Source organism: Cervus canadensis, chromosome 11, assembly GCF_019320065.1.
Source record: "Cervus canadensis isolate Bull #8, Minnesota chromosome 11, ASM1932006v1, whole genome shotgun sequence".
Taxonomy (NCBI): Eukaryota; Metazoa; Chordata; class Mammalia; order Artiodactyla; family Cervidae; genus Cervus; species Cervus canadensis.
This window is the reverse complement of record NC_057396.1, coordinates 70430027-70452114: the sequence shown is the minus strand read 5'-3', so window position 1 is coordinate 70452114 and position 22088 is coordinate 70430027. Positions and strand designations below refer to the sequence as shown.

Sequence of the window (22088 nt, the reverse complement as noted above, 5' to 3'; positions counted from 1 at the left end):
TTCCCCTGAGAGGAGTGCTCAGAGCCCTTCAGGTTCTCTCTCCCCTGCCCTTGGAGTTGGCCTGAGCTGCCTAAGGGGAAAGCGCCTAAAGCAGCTGTCTTGAGGGGTTGGAGGTGGGAGGGTAGAATTTATCAGAAAGTCTGGAGAAAACCAAGCTGGATAGCAGCGAAAGCCTTGGCGGAGTCCCTGCTCAGTGCTGGGGAATGCTGTCTCCCCGAGGATGGACCGCCAGCACACGCCGCCATGCACCCGCCAGGACAGAGGGGGCTGCCGGGACGTTGGCACAGCTGGGTTGCCCAGACGGTGCCTGGATGCCCAGCTTTGACCAGGCAAGCAGGGGGACAAGGCACTGGATGGTGCGGCAGCAGAGAAAGTCTTGCAAAGATAGCAACTGACAACAAATACTGCCGAAAGTTCAAAACTATTGAAGCCGCCCAAACTGCAAAGTCCCCAGGTGGCCAACAAACAGGCAAAGGAAACAAACCCGTCCATAGTTTGGTGGAGCAGCCCTGGCCGCCTGGGAGCCTTGATGATAGCTGCCCGCAGTCTTAGACCACGCAACCTGCCGGTGAGGGCTGAGCCCAAGTCAGAGCAAGGCCCCGCGGGGCGGGGCTCTTCCTGCAGAGCCCGGGTCACAGCAGCCACCACGGAGCACCCGCTGTGGACAGATGCTTAACGGGCGTCATCTCATTCCCTCCGCCTGGCGCCGTGCAGGCTGGGTGTTTTCATCCCTGTTTTGCAAGTCAGAAAACTGAGGAAATGTGGGTGGCAAGGGATTTATCCACGGTCACACAGCTAGTGAATGGCAGAACCGAGATCTGAGCCAGTGTCATCTGCCCTCTTCAAGAAGATGCTCAGGCTCTTGGGGAAAGAGCAGGACCTTCCCTGTTCCTCCCTCGAGATGCAGACTGAAACGTCAGGCCTGGGCAGTTGGCTGCCCCCAGGGAAACATGAGGGTATTGGGCATCCGGCCCCGCGAGAACAGTACGTGGGGAATAACGTGGGAAAGTGGGACATTAAGAGGAGACAGAATGCCTTCGAAGGAACACTTGAAAATCGTCTTCCTCGTGTGCATTTAGAAAGTGACATAAACAGAAGAATGATGGAGAGAGAGAACACAGCTTAGAAAAGGTGCCGAGCGGAACATTTGTCTTCTAGACGCACCCTGTACAGTGCCCTTGCTTTCCAAACACCAGTCATGGACCCTGTCCCAGGCCCAGGCCCAGGCTGTCCCTACTAGGCTGTGCGAGACAGGAAGAGGCAGACAGCACCGGCTCTCTGGGCTGTCTCCGTGGGATGCAAGACCAGCCTGCCTCTGGTGTCCAAGGGGTTGAAGGCAGACTCCCAGGTTCCGGTCCAGGACTCGCTCTTAACCAGCTGAGCAGTCTCAGCGCTCTAGGCTGAAGTGTGAATTAGGATTGTTTCGGGCATCTTATCTAGCTTCCAAGTCCCTGACTGATTTTTTTTTTTTTTCTGGCTGCACCATGCGGCCTGTGGGATCTTAGTTCCCAGGCCAGGGATCGAACCCGTACCCTGCCCCCCCCTGCATTGGAAGCACAGAGTCTTAACCACTGGACCACCAGGGAAATTCACTTGATTGATTCTTGCAATGAGGGGTTGGCCACCGCATTGCTTCTGCCCATAGCTAGAATCCGCCGGGTCCTCCTAGCTCTGGCCTGCCTGACTCAGGCCCAGGCCAGTGGCTGATTCCCTCCCTTCTGCCTTGTACCTTCCAGGGGAGGGCTCGGACTATGGGGCCAGCGGGGAAGACGCGCTCAGCAGGATCCAGCGGCTGATGGCTGAAGGGGGCATGACGGCCGTGGTGCAGCGCGAGCAGAGTACCACCATGGCCTCCATGGGCGGCTTCGGCAACAACATCATCGTCAGCCACCGCATTCACCGCAGCTCCCAGACAGGCGCCGAGCCGGGGGCCGCGCGCACGCCCTCGCCGCAGCCCTCCACCTCTCGGGGGATGCTCCCAGAAGCCGGGCAGCTGGCAGAGCGAGGCTTGAGCCCCCGGACAGCCTCCTGGGAGCGGCCCGCTACCCCTGGGCGGGAGCCTGCCCTGCCCGCCTCCTCCCCGGCCCCTCCTCCCGCCCCCCTCCCCAGCACCGAGGGACCAACCCCGCAGCGCTGCGGCCTGACCAACAACAACCACCTTCCTGACGGTGGGGGCAGCGGCAGGGGGGAGGCCGCAGGCCCCAGCGGGGAGCCACGGAACAGGTAGAGACAGGCGTGCCCTGGTGCCTCCCCTTGAACCGCTGAGCAGAAACCGGACCTCACAGCTGACTGGGAACCGAGCGCGCAGAAGAGCCGTGGGCTGCGTCAGGGAACAGGAACGCGAGGGTGGGGGTCAGGAGGGCGTCCATCCGGGGCAGCAGGGAGTGAGGCGGTGCAAGGGGCCAGGTTTGCCTCGGGGACTAGACCCTTCCAGGATCTGGGGCCCAGGGGTGTCCCAGACTGCCGTGCTCCTTGCGAGTGGAGGAGGAAGTCGGTGTCCCTGCCACGCACCCCCCCCCCACCCCGCTTCTCCTAGAACCAAGGCTCAAGGGACTCAGCCCTGGGCAGAGACCCCCCGGGAGGGTGAACAGTCTTCCAGATCAGGGCCCGACCGTCCTGGCCAGTGGCCAGTGGGGCAGCTTCTCCCTGTTCACCTGTCGTGCAGGCAGAGCCACCGGGAGCCCTAACGCAGGAGGAGTGGTCCGGCCCCCAGAAACCACCTCCATCTCTGAGCCTTCCAGAGCTTCAGCCCCTTGATCATCTTCCCCCATAGAGACCACAGTCAGGGGTCAGACCCCGCTCCCGGACTCCTGAGCATGGGGACTTCTGCACTTACGGTGGGGGCCAACCATGGAGTGGGGGGCAGCCTGCTTGCCTGAGACGGGATGGAGTCAAGGAACAGTGGGCAGGTCCTCACTCAGGAGTGGGGGGTGTAGGCTGGCCAGCCCCCAGGGCTTGTCCACCAAGCTCCTCCTTCCCCACCACCCCCAAGGCCCTCAGAGCAGCACCTGTGGGTGTCAAGTGTTAGCTGAGCCTAGGCCAAAGCCAGCCCAAGGCTGGGGGAGGGGTTAGACTCCGGGTCAGAATGTGAGGTCTTGGTCTGTGATTTAAGGTGTTGCATGTGGAATCTTGAACTGTATGTGTAGTTTCTAGTGGAGAAATCAAGGCTCTGATTATTTTGTTTTTAGTATGAAAAATGTGATTACTTTTCTGTTTGTAACTCATCATAGAAACATTGTGGTGGGAGGAGAGGGGATAGTCTGACTGCTAATGAGGGAAACACCAAAGATCTACATCATTAAAATGATGACATGCCCCTCACCGGTCTCCTCTCTGTTTGTTTCCACGGGGGATGGAGGGAGCGGGTAGCGGTGGGGGCAGGGGCCGTGGGGCTGGGCTGCCCCGGTTCTCAGGGCACTGCCTCTGGTGCTGCTGTCCTGGGCGGGGAGCCCCGTGATGCCTCAGCAGAAGCCACTCAGGTAAGAGCTGCCACGCCTGCTTCATGCTGCGCCCGTGTCCCACCACTGCCTGCTTCTAGGAGCCTGCTAAGGTTTGGGGCATCCTTCATGGTAACAGGTGGGTAGGTAAGAATGCTGGGAGGTCACTCATCTTGGCTGCTTCCTACTCAGGATGATGGGCCTGGAGTGAAGAAATCACTGACTGGAAAGCTGGCTCCCCAGCAGTCCTGTAAAGCACGTGTCATGGGTGTCTGGGGTGGCCCGCAGGGAGCGGGCCTTACCTACAGGTATCCTCCCAAGATGCCATGCACTGGGGGCTTGGGTTTCCCTTTGCTTTGTGTCAGAGCAGTGGCCCAGGGGTCTGCTGTGGTCATGGGTCTTGGCCATGTGAGTTTCAAACCAGTTGGCGAAAGAAGGATACTTGTTCCCTCTCTCACAGGGGGGACACGGAGATCAGAGCCACCTCCAGGGCTATTTGCAGCAACAAGTACTTCTCGAGTAACTTTTGTGTGTTCAACTCTGTCCCAGACACTGTGGGGCATACAGAAGTCTGCTCTGCCCCAGCAGAGATGGAACCACAAAATTAGAGCAAATAATACGAGACCATGTGAAGAGTTACATGGTGAGGAGCACTAGAATTTTATTTAAAGTATTATTATTATAGCACGCTCTGGACCAAGAGACACATCAACTAGCTGTGTGGCCTTGGGCAGGCCACTTGCCTTTTCTCTTGCTTCATTTTTCTGGATAGGAGGTCGGGCTTATTCTCTGCAGCCTCCTAAAGTTTCTTCCAGCTCTGAGAGCACTGGGGTGGTAGGAGGAGGCCTCCTTGGAGAGGTGAGATTTGAGTTACACATTAAAGGATGGAAGGAGAATGGCGCCCCCTGCAGTGCCTGCCCTCCACCCAGCCCTCCCCTCTGTGGGAGGAAGAATTTCGTGGTCTGAGTGGGGACTCAGAATTTGTTGATTGTAAAGTGTGTGCTGAGGATTCAGTGTTTATCATTTCAGACCTTTCCACAAATCCTCTGCGGTGGGTACACACAGCTCACTGGTGGAGCCAGGGTCTGAACCTAGATGGGACCCTGATGTGCTCTGGGAAAAAGGGGTAGGAGGAGGCCTTGTGGATGAAGTGACCTAAATTCAGTCCTGCCTGGCCTTGCCTCTGTCCTTACTGGTCAAGCATGAACCCAGCCCTACCTGTTGGAGACCCCTGTCAACACCTCCCATTCCCCCCACCATCCCCTTTCCTTAGAAAGCCCTTGTCTGCATGGGTAGAGCCTCCATGGGCCCCCTTGCTTATCATGATAAGGTTGCAGGGTCAGTGGGGCAGAACTCAGCAATCCCAACTGGAGATGAGGCAACAGGTTCCCAGCAGTTCTGTGGACCCAAGATGGGCTTCCCTCATGGCTCAGTTGGTAAAGAATCCGCCTGCAATGCAGGAGACCTGGATTCAATCCCTGGGTTGGGAAGATCCCCTGGAGAAGGGAAAGGCTAGCCACTCCAGTATTCTGGCCTGGAGAATTCCATGGACTATAGTCCACAGGGTCACCAAGAGTCGGACAAGACTGAGCGACTTTCACTATCAAGATGCCTATGGACCCAGTTGGATCAAAGGTAGAGAGTAAAGACTAAACTAGGTCCCTTGGTTTCTGACTCTGCTCTCCACAGTTCACTGTGGGATCTGGGATTGGGGGATGCCCAAGGCCCTACCTACCCCACCATAGGCATTTTGGAAAACCGGGGGTAGCTTTGCCCAACAGCTTCTGGAAGAATTCAAGGGAGTGGTTGGAGACTTATCTAGTTTCTGCGGCCTCCAGTGGCCTTGTTTGTTTCCTCCTCTGACAGTTCATCCCAACCTGCATGTCTGTGCAAACACACACTTTCACCCTCCTAGAAGGACCACCCTCTCCCAGGCCCTAGGAGGGATATGGAAAAGGGAAACCAGTGCAGACAGTTATCTATTCGTCACATGAACCAACCAGGCCTGTTTCCTCTTCTGTAAGATGAGGGCAAGAACAGCAGGGCCTTTTCCACCCTTTGGTTATGAGAATCATGGGAGACCAGATGGTTCAGGTAAAAGACGATGGCTTCTCACTCGTCCAGGCCGCCAGCTGCAGCCCTCAGGGTTCACAGAGGGCTCCACACGAAGAGCACCACGGGGCTGGCTCCTGCCTGAGTTCCCGCCCCTTTCCTGGCAGCTCCTGCTGCCTCCTCCGCTGCGGTACGCCCTCCACCTCCCCGCGCCCGGCACACACAGCCCCCCGCCCAACCCTTGGGGGAGGGTGGAGGTGGGGCGGGACTTTAATTGTTTTTCGAAGAAAAGAAACCATCCGTCTTAAGGTTTAATCGGATGTTCGCGCTCAGAGAGTTTGAGGTGCCAAGCCCCGGGGCCCGGGCGTTTGGGGGGTGGGGGGACCTTGGCCCGCCGCAGGAAGGATGGTCTCGGGGGAGACGGGAACGCTGGTGCCCGCAGGCCGAGCGGGTCTGCCAAGGTCTGCGCCGAGGTGGCGCTCTCCAAGGTGCTGAAGCCTCCCAGCCCTCATTCCTCGAGGGCCTCAGCCGGCCCTCCTGCTGGGGCAGGCAAGGCCCCGAGCCCCAGGGCTCTGGCCCGCGCGGTTCCCGGACACCTCAAGGAGACCAGCAGCTCTCTCCCTCGGGGGTCTCGCTCCGGGTTCCACCCCAGGTGACCTTGGGCACTCGGATTTCCCTCAAAGGCATCGGAGAGCTTGCCCTCCAGGCTGGATGGGCGGCGCGTCCTGTCCCCGGGGCTGGAGAAAGGGTGCGCACCGGCTCCCCGGCTTGGAGCGCAGGAGCAGGAAGCCTGGCCGCAGGAATGAGGGTCGGACGGGGTTGCGTGCGATGAGCCGGTTCCTCTCTCCCTAGGGACCGTCGCCTAGCTTCTCTCTCCAGCGCCTTCCCAGGTCCCGACGGCGCCCCCTCTTCCCTGGCTGCCCGGCGGCCAATACTCCGCCTCGAGGCTCGAAACTGCCGGCCCTCGGCTCTCTGCCCCGACGGAACCCGGACGGCCGAGAGCCCACCCCACCCACCCACCCATAACCTCCTGTTAGGGTCAAACACTCGCGCTCCCGTGGTCGAGCTGCGAGCCGGGCAGTGTGAGGAGAAACATCCGGGCGGGCACGAGACCCCCTCCCCGTCCCCGGTGCTTGGTCAGAGCGGGGGCGGGAGCGCAGCCAGACGGGACTGCCAGCTCCCTCCCCAGCCCGCGAGGGGGCGCCGCGTCCCCATGACAACGCGGACACCCCACCCCACCCCACCCCACCCCCAGGCTCCCGGGAGGGCAGCGCCCCCCGCCAAGCCGCGCTGGGGACCGCGGGCGGTGCCTCTCCACAGTGCCCGAGTGGAGAGCCGCCGGCCGGCTCCAGGGAGGGGCGCGCGTAGCGGGGGTCCCGGACGCCCGGGGTGGTGCCCCCCGCGCGTCCCCGTTGGGTGGCCGGCCCGGGGCGGGCGGCGCGGCCCCGCCAGGATTGGCTGCTTCCCCGTGACATCACGCGGCTCGGGGAAAAGTGCGAGCGTGAGCGCGAGTCTCAGCCACAGCGCCGGGAGCTGCGGGCGGAGCAGGGGCCGCCCCTCCGCGCCCGTCCCCGCCCCCGGCCCGCGGGGCCACCCCCAGGCCCGCCGTCCGTCAGGTGCGAGGGGAACGGGGCGGAGGCGTCTGGTAAGTGACTCCGCGGCTGCGCGGGGGCGGGGGACTCGGTGGGCAGAGAGGGACGCGTGGCTCCCGGACCCTCGGAGGCTCCCCGAGGCGGGCCCGACTAGGACAGGTCCCCAGGCTTCTTCGCGGGCGAGCCCGGCGCTGGGAGGTGCAGAAGGCCTGGGGGGTGAGGGGCCCGCTGGAAGAAAGGCCTGGAGTGTGGCTCGGGGGCTTCTCCAGGTGCGCCTCCGGGAAGGAATGGACAGGCAGTAGGTCGGGCGGTGGCGGTGGTGGTGATGGTGTGTGTGCCCGCCCGCAGCCCCTCAGGAGCCCGGGGCAGCCGTCGGGGGCGGGACCCCGCACTTCATCCTGCACGGGCAGCTCTTCGGGGCGCCGGGCGCTGGAGCCCCAAAGAGGCTTTTTCCCGCCCGTCTCCTCGCCACCCCGGCGCCGCCAGCCCACTCCAGTCCACCGAGTCCTCCATCAGCGACCTTGAACTCTGACGGGAAACACCCCTGCCCTCTCCTGGCGCCCCTCCCCCCTCCAAGACTCCCCTCCTTTGTCGCCCAGGCTCAGAGACTGGGAGGTCCAGCGCCAAGCCCCGAGCCCCATGGCGGAAGTGTCACGCGCAATGTCGGTGCCAAATCCCCTGCGCCCCTTCTCCGTCCCCACAACTCCTAGTCTCCTCTCCTGCCCCAGGGACACAGCGGAGACCACAGCCTTCCCGCAGCCCTAGCGTGAACGCCTAGGAATCGAGGAGTCACCCCCAAACCCCCTTTCACCACCACCACCACCGCCGCCCCCCGCCCTGGCGTACAGGGAACGCGAGCCCATAGCGCCTGGGAATGGGGGGCTCCAGGACCCAGGAAAGCAAGGTGCCCACGCCCAGAGGCTGCAGGAACTGCGCTCCAGGGAGTTGGGGGAGGGTGGGGCACGGGGGAGCCAGGGCCCCTTCGGCCACCAGGGAGTCGCGGAGACGTGGTCTCCAGTTGGGCCCAGTAATAATTCCCAACGAGGCCCGCCCCAGTCCAGGGCTCGAGAGGCCGGGTGCCCACTCCAGCCGCTGGAGCCGGGCGGTGCCTCTTCGGCGGGGTTCGGGGTGAGGAATGTGAGATGGGGAAGAGTCTTACACACGCCTTACACAAGCCCCGGGCCGGGCCTCCCAGTTATGGAGGTGCTTCTCGCACCCTTCTGCCCCGCAGACTGGGCGCCCTTCGGCGACATCAGAGCCTAGTATCCCTCAAGTCGGGTTGAGAGACTCTACCAGCAACCCCTCGAAATAGTCCGTCCCAGTCCGGGACTCTGCACCTCAATGTTGGGGACGCAGACACCGCGGGGCCCTGGGCTAAGACGACGCCCCCACGTCTGGGGTCTCCCTGGCAACTCAGATTGTAGTCTGGTCTTGCAGTGCAGCCGGGAACCCTTCCCCATACACAGGCGGGGAGCGATCTAGACCCGGGTTCTTGGCCGACCTTCTTACTCAGACAGCCGAAGTAAGGGCTGAGCCTCCGGGCAGGGGCGGGACCCACAGGACCCACGGTGGGCCCGGCATTTGCTCCTGCACACAGGCTCGCCAGATGCAGGCACACCCGAACCGTGTGCATCCCTGGGCCGCAGCACTCCAGGCACACACAGACATGCACATGCACGTGTCCACACCGCGCGAGCATGCTCACGCGCACACGGGCGCACTGGTATCCAGGCGTGGCTCAGCGCACACACACACAGCACATGCAGACAGCTACTAGCTTCTACGCGCGCTCCCCAGTGATCACACACAAACAGAGCTCGCACTCGCCTTCCCGCCCACCCGTGCCTCGCAGTGTGCCGGATGGAACCGGGTGCCCTTAACTTTCCCACCGTGGAGCCCCAGGCAGCTCCAGGGCGGGGCCTGGCGAGGGGGCCCCGGTCCCTCCCCTGTGAGGGACCTCCCCTGCCTTCCCAGTCGCTCTCGGAGTTTGGGGGCAGTGGGCGAGTAGCGGCCACCCGCTCTAGGTCCGGAGCTGCACCCAGGGACCGACATTGCCATCTAGCGGTGCGCACATCCCCGGGCAGCGGCTGCTCCCCTCCCCAGGTTCCCGCGGGCCTGGATCCCAGAGAAGCGCCTCAGCAGAGGCTAAATTCGAATGTCTGCGGGTGATCCCCCCCACCCCGGGAAGATATTAGGGGCGGGAAGAGGGGAAAGTATTTGCCTAGCCCTGCCTGCAGCTGACTGCTTCCCCAAGCAGGTCCAGGGCGAATAAACCCTTGGCCACCTGATTGGAGACAAGCTGTTCAGATGGAGACAAGAGATCTGCTTTTCTCTGGGGACTCTAGGAGAGGGAGCCCGCAAGGAATGAGAAGAGACCCTACACCCAGGCCTCCCCTGATCCACCCCCGCGCAGCGTGCCCAGTCCTGCCCGACTCTTTGTGACCCCACGGACCGTAGCCCGCCAGGCTCCTCTGTCCGTCGGGATTCTCCATGTAAGAATACTGGAGTGGGTTGCTTTTCCTTCTCCAGTGGATCTTCCCAACCTTGGAGTCGAACTCCTGTCTCCCGTGTGTCCTGTGTCGCAGGTGGATTCTTTTAACCGCTGAGCCACCCGAGGCAGGGTGGAGTAGAGGCAGGAGAACAAGGTGATGTTGTAGCACCTTGGGGTTAAGGTGGCTGCCAGGCTCTAATTCCGCCCCCGCCCCTTCTTCCACACTGGGTGACTTTAGGCAAGTTAATTCACATTATCCTCGTGGGTAAGAAGATACCTCAGTAAGATGAAGACACTTACAGCACCTGCCTTTTTCGGCTGCTGTGAGGATTAAACCCGATAATCTATATAAAAAGCTCAGAGGGATCCCTGACTCATAATTCACACTCAATAAACAAGAGCTATTATATGTTTCCTGTCTGATACCTCCAGTTCCATTTCGATCTCACCGGCCTGTGTCTGGACCCTGGCAGGGGGCGGGGGGGTCTAAGGCGAGGGTTTCCTTGGGGCTGGCGGACGGACTATTCCTGCCCAGCCCTCGCCAGCCAGCCAGCACGTGCCTGTAGAAGGCAGCCTCCCCAGGCCGGGTGCTTCCGCCTCCTGTCTTGCCCAGGAGGTGGTGCCCGGGCTTCTATTTTGGAGTCTGTCAGCATGGTACTTGGTCTTTGCCCTTGACTCTTCTGCCACCTTGGGGGTGGCACCACCCTGCTCTGAGCCTCTCCTGTGAACTAAGGAATTGGGTGTGAGGATTGAAACTGCCAGGCCAGGAGGCTGGGGCTGTGATGCTGGCTGACTGAAGCTAGGCTTGGAGGGCACCCCGGCGGCGGGGTGTGGGGGGGTCACCCTGGCACCTGGCTCCAACCTCCAGTGCACGTTCGTGCTGGAGAGGCAGATGAGGTGCTGACCCCCATCACTGCCGGGAGGCTGTCCCAGGACGGGTAGCCTCTCTCTCTACTTTGCAAAGGAGAGCAGGCGGGGCAGGGAGGCACGGTGGCTTGTGCATGGCCGCCCAGATGAGACCCTGGGCGCCTGGGCTGCGGGGCCCAGGCTCCTTCCTCCACACCCCACTTCCTCCGCCTCTGTTTCTCTCTCACACAGACGCACAGAACTACGTATATACGCCAGGGAGCTGCGGGGCTGGCAGGGCTGTGATGGGCCTGTGTGCGTGTGTAATGGTGCGCGTGTTGGCGGGTGTGAAGGAGGCTGGGCTGAACGGCTGCCCTGGCACAGCGCGCTGGGCGTGGGCCTCCCTCACTCGGAGGGAGAGGAGGTGGGGGGGACGGGAAGAGGCTTCAGGGAGAGGCCTCATGCTTGGGGGCCTCCGGCTAGGGCGCGCAGTGTGCACTGGCGAATGAGGGGCACCCTCGGGGGCTGGCCCCTGCTGCAGCCCCTCTGGGCCACTTGCTCCCCCTTGGGGTTCCCATCGGGCACTGGCCCCCGGGAAGCCCTGGGAGTCTGGCCTCAGTGGATGGGCCCTTTCGGCTTCTGATTCTTCACAGGCAGACCCCAGCTACCCTTGCACTGCACCCCCACGCCCTGGGGATGGGGGAGTGTTCCGGGAGGGGCTGCCACAGGGGCACTGTCCCCTCCTCATTGAACTTCCGGTTCCATGCCACCTGTTCCCTGATCAGGTCAGGTCACGTCTGGGACCACTGGCTCCTGTGGCTCTTTGGGCTTCCCTCTGCCAGACCCCTTAGCTCTGGGACAGCAACATGAGTGGCAGGAGCTAGGGAACCTTGGGCAGGTTACAGCCTTGGATTCTTCATCTGTTAGTAAGAAATAACAATATCCAAGACTGCCCTGGCAGTCCAGTGGTTAAGACTGCATGCTTCCACTGCAGGGGGTGCGGATTTGGTCCCTGATCAGGGAACTAAGATTCTGCATGCCGCACCCCACTACCAATAAACAAATAAATAACAGCGTCCACTTCCTAGGTTTGTTGTGAGGATGAAATGAATGAATACTTGCAGAAAGCATGGAAGGTGATTGGTAAACAATGCATGTTAGCTGATAGTATATATTCTTGCCTTTGTCCCCAGTGCCTTCTGTAGGGATTAGCGGGCAAGTCCCGCCGCAACATTTGGTTAAGAAGTGACCAAGTTCAAGAGGGAGGGGACATACATGTACCTAATGCTGATTCATGTTGATGGATAGCAAAAAACTAGCACAATATTGTAATTATCCTCTAATTTAAAAAATATTAAAAAATCTAAAAAAATAAAAGAAGTGACAAAGTGGGTGAATGAACGAATACCTCTGACCTGAGCCACGTGCTGAAGTTGGGGACCACCCTTGCCCCCACCCCTCCACCCACACTGGCCTTCTGTCCATACCTTGCACATGACTCCCAGCCTCAGCTCCGCCATCGCCCTCGCCGAGGCCACTCTCTGCAGCTCTGACTGCCCATCCCCTCTCTGACTCATTCTCTGTCACCTGCCCTTGTTTTCGTTCTAGCGCTTTTTCATTGCTCATGTGTTTGTATGTCTCCCCTGATCGGGATGTGAACTCCGTGAGAATGGGGGGCTGTGTGTGTCTCCTTCACGTCTGTAGCCCCAGCGCCTACAACAGCGCTTGCATAAAGTTCAGTTCAGTTTAGTTGCTCAGCCGTGTCTGACTCTTTGCAACCCCATGGACAGCAGCACAGCAGGCCTCCCTGTCTATCACCAACTCCCGGAGTTTACCCAAACTCATGTCCATTGAGTCGGTGATGCCATCCAACCATCTCATCCTCTGTCGTCCTCTTGCAAAGAGTAGGCACCCAATAAACGCCCTGTGAGCGGAGACAGGAGGAAGTGATGGGACCGGGTTCTCTCAGGTTCTGCAGGATGATGTTGCTCCTCTGTCACCTTGACTCCAGGGTACCTCACCTCACGCCTCTCATGCGCTTCAACAGGTCACCCCCTTCCTCTCTCGTTCCAGACACTATCCGCCCACTGCTGCTAACCAAAATGGCGAACTTCACCCCGATCAACGGCAGCTCCGGCAACCAGTCTGTGCGCCTGGTCACGTCAACCCATAACCGCTATGAGACGGTGGAGATGGTGTTCATCGCCACGGTGACGGGCTCCCTGAGCCTGGTGACGGTTGTGGGCAACATCCTGGTGATGCTGTCCATCAAGGTCAACAGGCAGCTGCAGACGGTCAACAACTACTTCCTCTTCAGCCTGGCCTGTGCCGATCTCATCATAGGCGCCTTCTCCATGAACCTGTACACCGTGTACATCATCAAGGGCTACTGGCCCCTGGGTGCCGTGGTCTGTGATCTGTGGCTGGCCTTGGACTACGTGGTGAGCAATGCCTCTGTCATGAACCTGCTCATCATCAGCTTTGACCGGTACTTCTGTGTCACCAAGCCCCTCACCTATCCGGCCCGGCGCACCACCAAGATGGCGGGCCTGATGATCGCTGCAGCCTGGGTCCTGTCCTTCGTGCTCTGGGCGCCTGCCATCTTGTTCTGGCAGTTTGTGGTGGGCAAGCGGACGGTGCCCGACAACCAGTGCTTCATCCAGTTCCTGTCCAACCCCGCGGTGACCTTCGGCACGGCCATCGCCGCCTTCTACCTGCCCGTGGTCATCATGACGGTGCTGTACGTCCACATCTCCCTGGCCAGTCGCAGCCGGGTTCATAAGCACCGGCCCGAAGGCCCAAAGGAGAAGAAGGCCAAGACCCTGGCCTTCCTCAAGAGCCCCCTGATGAAGCAGAGCGTCAAGAAACCGCCGCCCCCGGGAGACGCCGCCGCTCGGGCCGAGCTGCGCAACGGGAAGCTAGAGGAGGCCCCTCCGCCCGCACTGCCGCCCCCGCCACGCCCCGTGGCCGACAAAGACACCTCCAATGAGTCCAGCTCGGGCAGCGCCACCCAAAACACCAAGGAGCGCCCGGCCACAGAGCTGTCAACCACAGAGGCCACCACGCCGGCCACACCCGCACCCCCCCTCCAGCCACGGACCCTCAACCCGGCCTCCAAATGGTCCAAGATCCAGATTGTGACGAAGCAGACGGGCAACGAGTGCGTGACAGCCATCGAGATCGTGCCTGCCACGCCGGCTGGCATGCGCCCGGCGGCCAACGTGGCCCGGAAGTTTGCCAGCATCGCCCGCAGCCAGGTGCGGAAGAAGCGGCAGATGGCGGCCCGGGAGCGCAAGGTGACGCGGACCATCTTCGCCATCCTGCTGGCCTTCATCCTCACCTGGACGCCCTACAACGTCATGGTCCTGGTGAACACCTTCTGCCAGAGCTGCATCCCCGAGACCGTGTGGTCCATCGGCTACTGGCTCTGCTACGTCAATAGCACCATCAACCCGGCCTGCTACGCCCTCTGCAACGCCACCTTTAAAAAGACCTTCCGGCACCTGCTGCTCTGCCAGTATCGGAACATCGGCCCTGCCAGGTAGGCAGGCAGGGGTGCCCCTGGAGGTGCTGGTGCGTGTGTGGGCGACCACGTGGCTTGGGGGATGCCCAGGAGAGATTTGGAGGCACTTCTCAGCGTTCACGTTCTCCGAAGAGAACTGAGGTCCCCGAGACCCCGCGAGGCTCAGAAGAGGCTCTGGCTGGATTCCGAGACCAGGTCTCTGCTCAGGCCAAGGATCAGCCCCAGGAGGTGACTGAGCCGGACGGTCCGACCCATCTCTGTGGTCCTGCCTCAGGGAGCTGGGGGGCACTGGCCTACGTGGGCACCTTGCCCCACTGTGACTGGCCAGTGTGGCTGGAAGAAGGGACATCTGGAGGGGAGCAGAGCCTCCTTTGGGAGGAGCAAGAGGGCCAATGGTTGGGAAAGGAGACTCAGGAAGGGAATGGAAGGGGAGGGACCCCTATTCTGCTGTAACCGGTGCTTTCTGCCCCCGACACCCCCGCATGTAGGCTCCGTCCCTCCTCCTAAATCCCACTCCAGGGGCAGAGACTCCCCTTGCTGCAGCTACTCAGCCGGGCTCTGGGTGGGTGGGTGTGGGGGGTGGGCTGGCTGGAAGCCAGGCAGAGTGGGCTCTGAGCACACCCCCTATAGCACACCCAGGTCACATTCAGGATGGGCCAGTGGGGAGATCAGGGGTTCACTCAGGAACTGGGGTCCGGCCACCTCCCACCCTAGGCTGAGCTGAGCAGTCCCATCTTTCTGTGGAGTTGTCCCCGCTCCCTAAGGAGAGGGCTCGTCCTGGGTCACATGTAGTGAGGGTGGGACTGTGGCGAGGGGTATTTGCCCTGGCCTCTGCAGAGTATGAGGAACGCTCTGGTTAGTCACCAGGGAGAAACCCCAGGGTGCGGTGGATATGATCCCCAGTTTTCCGTGACAGTGGCCGGGGCTGGGAGGGGGTGCGGAACAGGGCTGGTGAGGAGGGCAAGCGACTCCCACCTCTCTTCTCTCAAAGGATAGAACCTTCTGGATTGGCAGTGGGCTGGACCCAAAGATCTTGACCTGGGGAAACTGAGATGGGGGAGTCAGTCCTATTGTCTCCTGGGTTCCCTCCCCACCCCTGGCCTGGCCCCTGGAGAAACAGGACTGAAGGGCTCAGGGGACTTGATCGGGGGCACCCTTCCAGGGGTCAATAGGGGCCCCTGGAAGAAATTTTCATAACCGTTCTCCATGAGCTCTGGGGGGCACTCACCGCCAAGCCCCCAACCCCCTGAAAGCCACCGTTCCCTCCAGCCCTCTCTCTCCTCCATTGTCCCACCTCCAACAAATCACCACAGCAAACTCCCTGGGAAGGGGCTTTTATATATTAAAAGAAAAGCTTTTATTGGGAACAAAAAGATATTTATTTTATTTATTTCTTAGTAATGGCATCCAGTTGGGGGAAAAAGAAAAGTGGGTACAGGGGAATCAAATCCCTTTGTGGGGGGGACTCAAGCTGCCCAGAATCCCTTGTCCCTCCCCACTTCGGGCACTTGGGGTGATGTGGGCAAGTGAAAGGGAAGAAGCAGGGCATGATTGATAAAGCTAACGAGGAGGCAGAAGGCACTGGTGGGTAACATCTTGAGCCTGTGGAGGAAGGGCGTGGGCCGGGCCTCTGGGTGAAGCCGGGGCTCCTTGGCATCGGGGCCTGGCCGCTAGTCCTTTTCTTTCCCTTTCTTGGCTGTAAAACAAGAAAGAAACACTGCATTAGCAGGGTTCGGTGACCCAGTGGAGACCCCCGCCCCCTCCCTGCAGCACACACATTAGAGAAAACAAAATTCTGCCCCCTGGTGGTTCTCCATCAGCCCGCCGCCGGGAAGCCCCTGGGCCAGGGCAGCCATTGTGATGCCCTGGAACCTTCCTCACTCCCCAGGCTTAGACTTTCGCTGGAAAATCGGAAAACCTCCCAGTTCCCGTCCTCAGTCCTAGTCCCAGCAGCCCTGGAACACAGCCTCAGTCCCCTCACCTGAGAAGTGGGCATATGCCCCTCTGCCTGGTTGGCCTCCAGGGCTGCTGGGACTCAGGAAGGAGGCTAAGGGAGAGAGAAGTAAGGAAGTCCTTCCCAGCTAGAAACTGCCCCCACCTGCTGGGAAATGACAAAGCCAGGCCCTTCCAGGCCCACTACCCTGGGTCCTAAGCCAAAGGCTCCAACAGAACCATTGACTTGGTTCTTATCTGAGCCAGAGTTTCAACCTCCCAAACTCCATCTGCAGAGCTCTCAGTACCACCCACCTAAGGTATCTCTGCCTACAGAAAGACAGTGTAGACATCAAGAAGTCACTGGCCAGTATCCACAGAAGGCAGCTTCACCACTGCCTTCACAGGTGGGGGCCGCCACCCGTGACAACCCCGTCCCTACCCACCCCCGTCGCTAACCTTTGGCCTTGGCTTTGGTCTTGGGGCTGCAGGGCTTGGTCACCCGGATGGTCTCCTGGCACTGGGCATTGTACCGCGCCTTCTTCAGGGTCCCCTGGCGGGCTTTGGTGCCTGTGCCATCACACGCCCCCCAGGTCTCAAACTTGTACTTGCAGTCGGCTGGCGGGAGAGCGCGGGGGAGGTCAGGGCTGGGCAGCCTGTGAGGGGGCCCGTGAAGCTGGGCCCCTTGCCTACCCTCCGCGGGCACCCCACCTCACCTCCAAATTCCTTCTTCCAGTTACAGGGCACCCGGCACCGGATGCGCTGCGTCTGGGCCCCGCAGGTGCCCTCGCGGAATCCCACGCCGCAGTCCTTGCTGCTGGGGGTGCAGGGCCCCCAGGTCCACTCGGCGCACTCGCTCCCCGGGCCTCCCTTCTTCACTTTGTCTGCAACGCAGGGGAGCAGAGCTCAGGACCCGGACTAGGACTCACCCTTCCTGGGCTCCGGCCCCCCCAGCCCCCCGCCCCCGCCGAATCACCTTTCTTTTTGGCCACCGCGGAGGTGAGCGCCAGGAGGGCGAGGAGGGCGAGGAGGAGGAAGCTTCGGCGCTGCATCCTGAGGGGAGAGCACGGGTCAGAGTCCCCCCCCGGAGGCCGCCGGCGTAGACCAGCCCCCCCTCCCCGCTTTGCCCCAGTTCCCAGGCCAGGCCCAAAGGGTCGGGCTGCTACTGCGGTGGCGGCGGACTTGGGGGGTCTGGCCTCTCGCCGCCAGCCCGGGCGCACAGAAGGAGGAATCTCCCCGGGGGCCTTCTGGAGCCCGGGACGCAGCTCGGACCCCCTCCCCGCCTCCGGATCCCAGATGGGCAGCGGCTGGGGGGCCCGAAGCCGCCGCGCGCCCTCCGGGGCCCCGCACGCTCACTCGCTCGCTGCCCGCGCGCGCGGCTTCGCTCCCTCCCGCGCCGGGCCGTCCCGCTCCGGCCGCCGCGGCCCCTTTTGTCTCCAGAACCGGTCTGAGCCGGTCACATGGGCCCCCGCCCCCTCCCCCCCACCGAGGAAGGACCTGCCCCGCCCCCTCCCCTCAAACCCGCACCGCCCCCCGACCCCGGCGTCCCCGCCTCCCCTCCCTCCCCGCGCCCCTACCCCCCTCTTCCCGCCGCTCGCCCCACACCCTCGCCTCACCCGGCCTCTGCCCTCAGCTCTCAGACGCCCGGCCCTCCTGGGCCCCCCATCCTCCGATCCCGGGCTCTCCCGGCCCCGGGCCTCCGTCGGGTCCTCGCACTCCATTCCCCATGCCCCAATCTGGCGCTCCCTCGGCCCCAGCCCCGGTTTGCCGTCCCCTTTTCCCTCTGGACGCCCGCTTCCCTCCACGGCCACGGAGCCTTAGGTGGAGACCAGGAGTGGGTACGGAGCCCCGGGTGTGTCACAGGTCCCGGCGTGGGTCCCGCGTTCGAGCCGGTGTGCGGCTCTGTCCGCCGAGCCCCGGGTGGGTGCAGTGATGAACCCCTAGTCCCCCCTCCATCTCCCTGGACCCGCTGGACTCTCAGCGGCCCTTAGATGCTGGGGAAGGAGCACCAGCCCCCGCCTCGGCTGGCTTCACCAAGTGCGCAGGGAGATGCTCTGCTCCGTGTTGCGGAGGGGTTCGCAGGGGAACCCCAGAACAGCGCCCGGGTTGGTGGGGGAGGAGCGCGGAGGCCGCTGCGCTTTTCTCGGAGCGCAGGTTGGAGGGGGCGCGCGGGGGGCGGGGGGAGTTGAGGAAGGAGGAGCCCGCAGGCCGGGGTTTGGTTAAGACTTAAGAGCAGACAGGAGTCGTCTGAGAAGTTCCAGATCCGGCCCGGCAGCGGCTGCAAATGCCCACCCCTTGTGAGCCGGGACCTCGGGCATCGCCTCTTCAGGTCCCCGTAGGAGCCAGAGCGGTGGAGGCCAGGGGGGAGGGGGCTTGCCCAGCCACCGGGCCACCGGGCCCAAGAAACCAGGCCTGGCCCCTGCCCCACCTCTTTCACTTTCATTGTTATCATCCCAGCGGGAAGCGGGAAGCAGGAAGAAATCGGCTCCTCCCCCGGCCCCTGCGAGCCCGGCAGCCTGGCCGAGGTCAGGTCCCCGGCAGGCCCTCAGACCCCACCCCCGAACGGGAATCAGGACCCCCTGAAATGGGTCTGCGTTCACGCGTCCAGTACCCCACCCTGCGGATAACCCAGCAGATCCCACTGCTTCAGGAACACCCCCCACTCCGCCCCCCAAAAAAGAAAAGCAGAAAAGAAAAAAAATACACTTTACTGAGTCACACCCAGCTGTAAACATGTCACCACGAGAGAGCCCCATCCCAACCCCCAGGCCACAGAGTCGGAGGTGAAATGACTGTGTTTGGGAGGAGGGTCACAGGGGAGGTGCTAAGCAGGGCGGCGGGCAGGCAGATGCAGCAAAAGACCCCGGGTGGGTGGGGGGTCAGGGCAGGAGAGGGGGCTGAGCTCCCAGGAGCCTCAGAGTGACAGTCCCAAAGGGCTGGGAGGCTTAAGAAGCCTCTTCCTGGGGGCTCCCTCACGGGGCCTCTGCCCTCGCGGCTGCGGCCCCTGAACCCCAGGGCCCCCAATGCCACCCCCATCCCCCCTGCCCCGGGCCTGCCCAGCCCAGTCCAGTTTCCTGGTCCCCTGTGAGCCTCCCTCCGGGTTAGGCTGCGGCCTCAGGGGACGGGGTGGGACTTCCCCAGCTCCTTAGAGTCCAGCCCTAGGTCTGGGCAGCTCCTCAGGGAGCAGCACGCGGCTCCTTCCCTGGGGCCCGGGTCCCTCTGCGGCCATCTGACTGGAATGCAGCAGTGTGGTGGCCAGGAGGGGGCTGGCCGGCCCTCACACCGCCGTCTCCTGGTCCTCCCGCTGGATCATCTGGTAATGCTGCCGGTTTTCCAGGTAGGCGGCCAGTTCCGTGTCCTGAGCTTTCTCAGCCCTCTGCCGGGGAGTGTCGCCCTGGATGGGGGTGTGTGTGGGGGTAGCTGCCGTCACCTCAGGAGCCTGTTGGCCCTGACAGACTAGAAGACAGGGCGCTTCCCTCGCGAGGAGCCGCCTTCTTCTGGCTCAGGCTTGGGGTCCGGGCTGTGCTGAAGGCCAGCTCTGAATCCCCTGAGGCTGCCCTCCCCTGGAGCCCCCTCTCCCACGGGCGGAGTTTGGGGAAGGGTAGCTCTGTGTCTGCGTGGATTCCTCCGTGCCCGCCCTGTCCCTCTGCTCACCTGCTGGTCGGTCTTCATGAGCGAGGCCCCGGCCTCCACGATGTAGTGGCAGATGGTGCGCTGGCCCAGGGCCGCTGCCTGGTGCAGGCAGGTCTCCCCGCTGGGGGACAGGGGCTGGCTGTGGACCCCATCCAGTCCTCTGGGCCCTCCTGTCTCCGCAGGGGCCATCAGAAGGGGCAGGACGTGTGGGGTCCTGGGGCAAGGTCGGGGGGGGGGGTGGGGGGGTGGCCCAGAGGGCGACAGATGTGGCCAGGAACAGTTTTACGGGCTCTGACAGGATCCACACAGAAGGGCTAGATGGAACCTGGGTGGTTTCCAGGGTAACGGGTCCTGCCCTGCCCTGCCCAGATACTCACTTTTCCTCCACGGCATCAAGGATCTCAGTTGGCGCTGGGGAAGAGGGAGGGGGAGGTCAGAGAGGCCCGGCAGCCTCCCCCCAGCCCCGGGAGCCCCCGGGGCACAGCTCACCATGGTCCAGCAGGTAGCGGACCACCTCCTTGCTGCCAGTGCTGACCGCGTGGTGCAGGAGCGTGCGGCTCCGCTCGTCACGGTGCATGAGGTCGCCCCCAGCTCGGTGCAGCTCCTGGAGCTGAGGGCAGGAGGCAGGGCAAAGCTGGGGCGCCTCGAGACCACCCTCCTTCCAACCACAGAAATGCCCCTCCAACTCACACAGGCCCCAGGCTCCCTGAGGTCTACGGGGGTCTTCTGGGAATGCAAGGGAGAGACATTGGGCATCTCTCATCCCAGGTGCCCCTCGATTCCCTGGGAGCCTTGAAGCCAGTGGTTCCTCTAAGATTTGCTCCTTTCGCAGTTCTGGGGACAGACGGACTGAGCTAGGAAGCCCCTATGGAGGGACAATGATTGTGGGTGGGGCGGGGCAGGGCAGATTGGGACAATCACATGGAGACCCCCTCCCACAGAGGGCCAGGTCATGACAGATGACTGCACCTCGACCGAGGAGCTCCCGGCCCAGCCAGAGGCCCCACTTCCTGGGCCCTGCTAGGGCTGCCAAGGGGAAGAAGCCCGAGCCTGGCACTGCTACCTTACAGAAATCGTTCCTCTTGGCAGCCTCGATGAGCTCTTCACCTGCTCGGAACACCAGCCTGTTACACTCTGGCATGGGAGGCCTTGGCTCACGTCAGTGCGTGAAGACGTGTGTGATGTATTATTGTGCAAAGCGGGCCTGAGGGGCACGTGTGCCGATGGCTGTGGCAAACGTGACTATAGCTATGTTGGTGTGAGGCTGTGTATGGGCTCCACCTGGCCCCACCCCACCCCACTGAGCCTGGGTCCTCTGACCAGGGAGAAAGCAGGGGCCCTGCAGGGAGAGGCCTCACCTGTAGGGGGCGCAGCGTCCCCTGGCAGTGACCTGCAAACAGAGCAGATGTGACAGGGTGACATCACGGGATGACAGGGTGACATGAGATGCGACAGGGTGAGATGTGATCGGATGTGACAGGATGAGATGTGACAAGGTGACATCACGAGATGACAGGGTGACATGAGATGTGACAGGATGAGATGTGACGGGATGACAGGATGAGATGTGATGGGGTGACATGAGATGTGACGGGGTGACATCACTAGATGTCAGTGACATGAGATGTGACAGGTGACATGAGATGTGAGAGGGTGACATGAGATGTGACAGGATATGTGACAGGGTGACATGATGAGATGTGATGGGGTGACAGGGTGAGATGTGGCAGGATGTGACAGGATGAGATGTGACAGGGTGACATGGCTACAGGATGAGATGTGACAGGGTGACGAGATGCGACAGGGTGAGATGTGACAGGGTGACATGATGAGATGTGATGGGGTGACAGGGTGAGATGTGACAGGGTGACATGGCTACAGGATGAGATGTGACAGGGTGACGAGATGCGACAGAGTGAGATGTGACAGGGTGAGATGTGACAGGGTGACATGATGACATGTGATGGGGTGACAGGGTGAGATGTGACAGGGTGAGATGTGATGGGGTGACATGATGAGATGTGATGGGGTGACAGGGTGAGATGTGGCAGGATGTGACAGGATGAGATGTGACAGGGTGACATGGCTACAGGATGAGATGTGACAGGGTGACGAGATGCGACAGGGTGAGATGTGACAGGGTGACATGATGAGATGTGATGGGGTGACAGGGTGAGATGTGACAGGGTGACATGGCTACAGGATGAGATGTGACAGGGTGACGAGATGCGACAGAGTGAGATGTGACAGGGTGAGATGTGACAGGGTGACATGATGACATGTGATGGGGTGACAGGGTGAGATGTGACAGGGTGAGATGTGATGGGGTGACATGATGAGATGTGATGGGGTGACAGGGTGAGATGTGGCAGGATGTGACAGGATGAGATGTGACAGGGTGACATGGCTACAGGATGAGATGTGACAGGGTGACGAGATGCGACAGGGTGAGATGCGACAGGGTGAGATGTGACAGGGTGACATGATGACATGTGATGGGGTGACAGGGTGAGATGTGACGGGGTGACATGATGAGATGTGATGGGGTGACAGGGTGAGATGTGACAGGGTGACATGATGAG

The 22088-nt window shown here is 61.8% G+C and overlaps 5 protein-coding genes across 31 annotated transcripts in view; 3 read left to right on the top strand and 2 right to left on the bottom strand.

The window, feature by feature from the left end:
• The window catches only part of AMBRA1 (autophagy and beclin 1 regulator 1), a 166224-nt gene extending 162903 nt beyond the window's left edge, over window positions 1-3321 (top strand). For all 7 annotated transcript variants that reach the window (XM_043482806.1, XM_043482801.1, XM_043482802.1 and 4 more), the window contains one exon: window positions 1737-3321. In XM_043482806.1, coding sequence (XP_043338741.1) covers window positions 1737-2227 — 491 coding nt within the window. In that variant the 3' untranslated portion in view covers window positions 2228-3321. The remainder of the gene's footprint in view (window positions 1-1736) is intronic.
• LOC122449336 (collagen alpha-1(III) chain-like) lies at window positions 3312-9250 on the top strand. Its single transcript, XM_043480854.1, has 9 exons — window positions 3312-3479; window positions 5657-5679; window positions 5890-6141; window positions 6342-6900; window positions 6984-7134; window positions 7430-7747; window positions 7860-8209; window positions 8313-8343; window positions 8934-9250. Exons 1-9 carry the CDS (start codon window positions 3312-3314, stop codon window positions 9248-9250), a joined length of 2169 nt encoding a protein of 722 aa, XP_043336789.1.
• CHRM4 (cholinergic receptor muscarinic 4) lies at window positions 7046-15269 on the top strand. The gene is made up of 2 exons (XM_043481121.1): window positions 7046-7134; window positions 12492-15269. Exon 2 carries the CDS (start codon window positions 12521-12523, stop codon window positions 13961-13963), a length of 1443 nt encoding a protein of 480 aa, XP_043337056.1. The 5' UTR covers window positions 7046-7134; window positions 12492-12520; the 3' UTR covers window positions 13964-15269.
• Window positions 15270-15301: 32 nt separating this feature from the next.
• Window positions 15302-18315, bottom strand: MDK (midkine). Of its 5 annotated transcripts, none has more exons than XM_043481122.1 (6): window positions 18166-18280; window positions 16850-16926; window positions 16590-16757; window positions 16333-16491; window positions 15923-15988; window positions 15302-15637 (listed from the first exon to the last, which is right to left on the bottom strand). In XM_043481122.1, the coding sequence occupies exons 1-6, from the start codon at window positions 18189-18191 to the stop codon at window positions 15612-15614; spliced, it is 522 nt and encodes a 173-aa protein (XP_043337057.1). In that variant the 5' UTR covers window positions 18192-18280; the 3' UTR covers window positions 15302-15611. The 5 variants fall into 5 exon arrangements, with proteins under 5 accessions (XP_043337057.1, XP_043337060.1, XP_043337059.1 ...); XM_043481125.1 differs by lacking the exon at window positions 18166-18280 and adding an exon at window positions 17490-17946; XM_043481124.1 differs by lacking the exon at window positions 18166-18280 and adding an exon at window positions 17230-17383.
• Window positions 18316-18565: 250 nt separating this feature from the next.
• Window positions 18566-22088, bottom strand: part of DGKZ (diacylglycerol kinase zeta) — a 44016-nt gene continuing 40493 nt past the window's right edge. For 9 of the 17 annotated variants that reach the window (XM_043481110.1, XM_043481111.1, XM_043481113.1 and 6 more), the window contains 6 exons: window positions 20865-20896; window positions 20570-20613; window positions 19996-20116; window positions 19884-19917; window positions 19528-19645; window positions 18566-19267 (listed from right to left, as the gene is read on the bottom strand). In XM_043481110.1, coding sequence (XP_043337045.1) covers window positions 19151-19267; window positions 19528-19645; window positions 19884-19917; window positions 19996-20116; window positions 20570-20613; window positions 20865-20896 — 466 coding nt within the window. In that variant the 3' untranslated portion in view covers window positions 18566-19150. Of the gene's footprint in view, window positions 19268-19527; window positions 19646-19883; window positions 19918-19995; window positions 20117-20569; window positions 20614-20864; window positions 20897-22088 lie in introns of those variants that run through there. The other 8 variants (XM_043481112.1, XM_043481119.1, XM_043481115.1 and 5 more) reach the window with 3 other exon arrangements.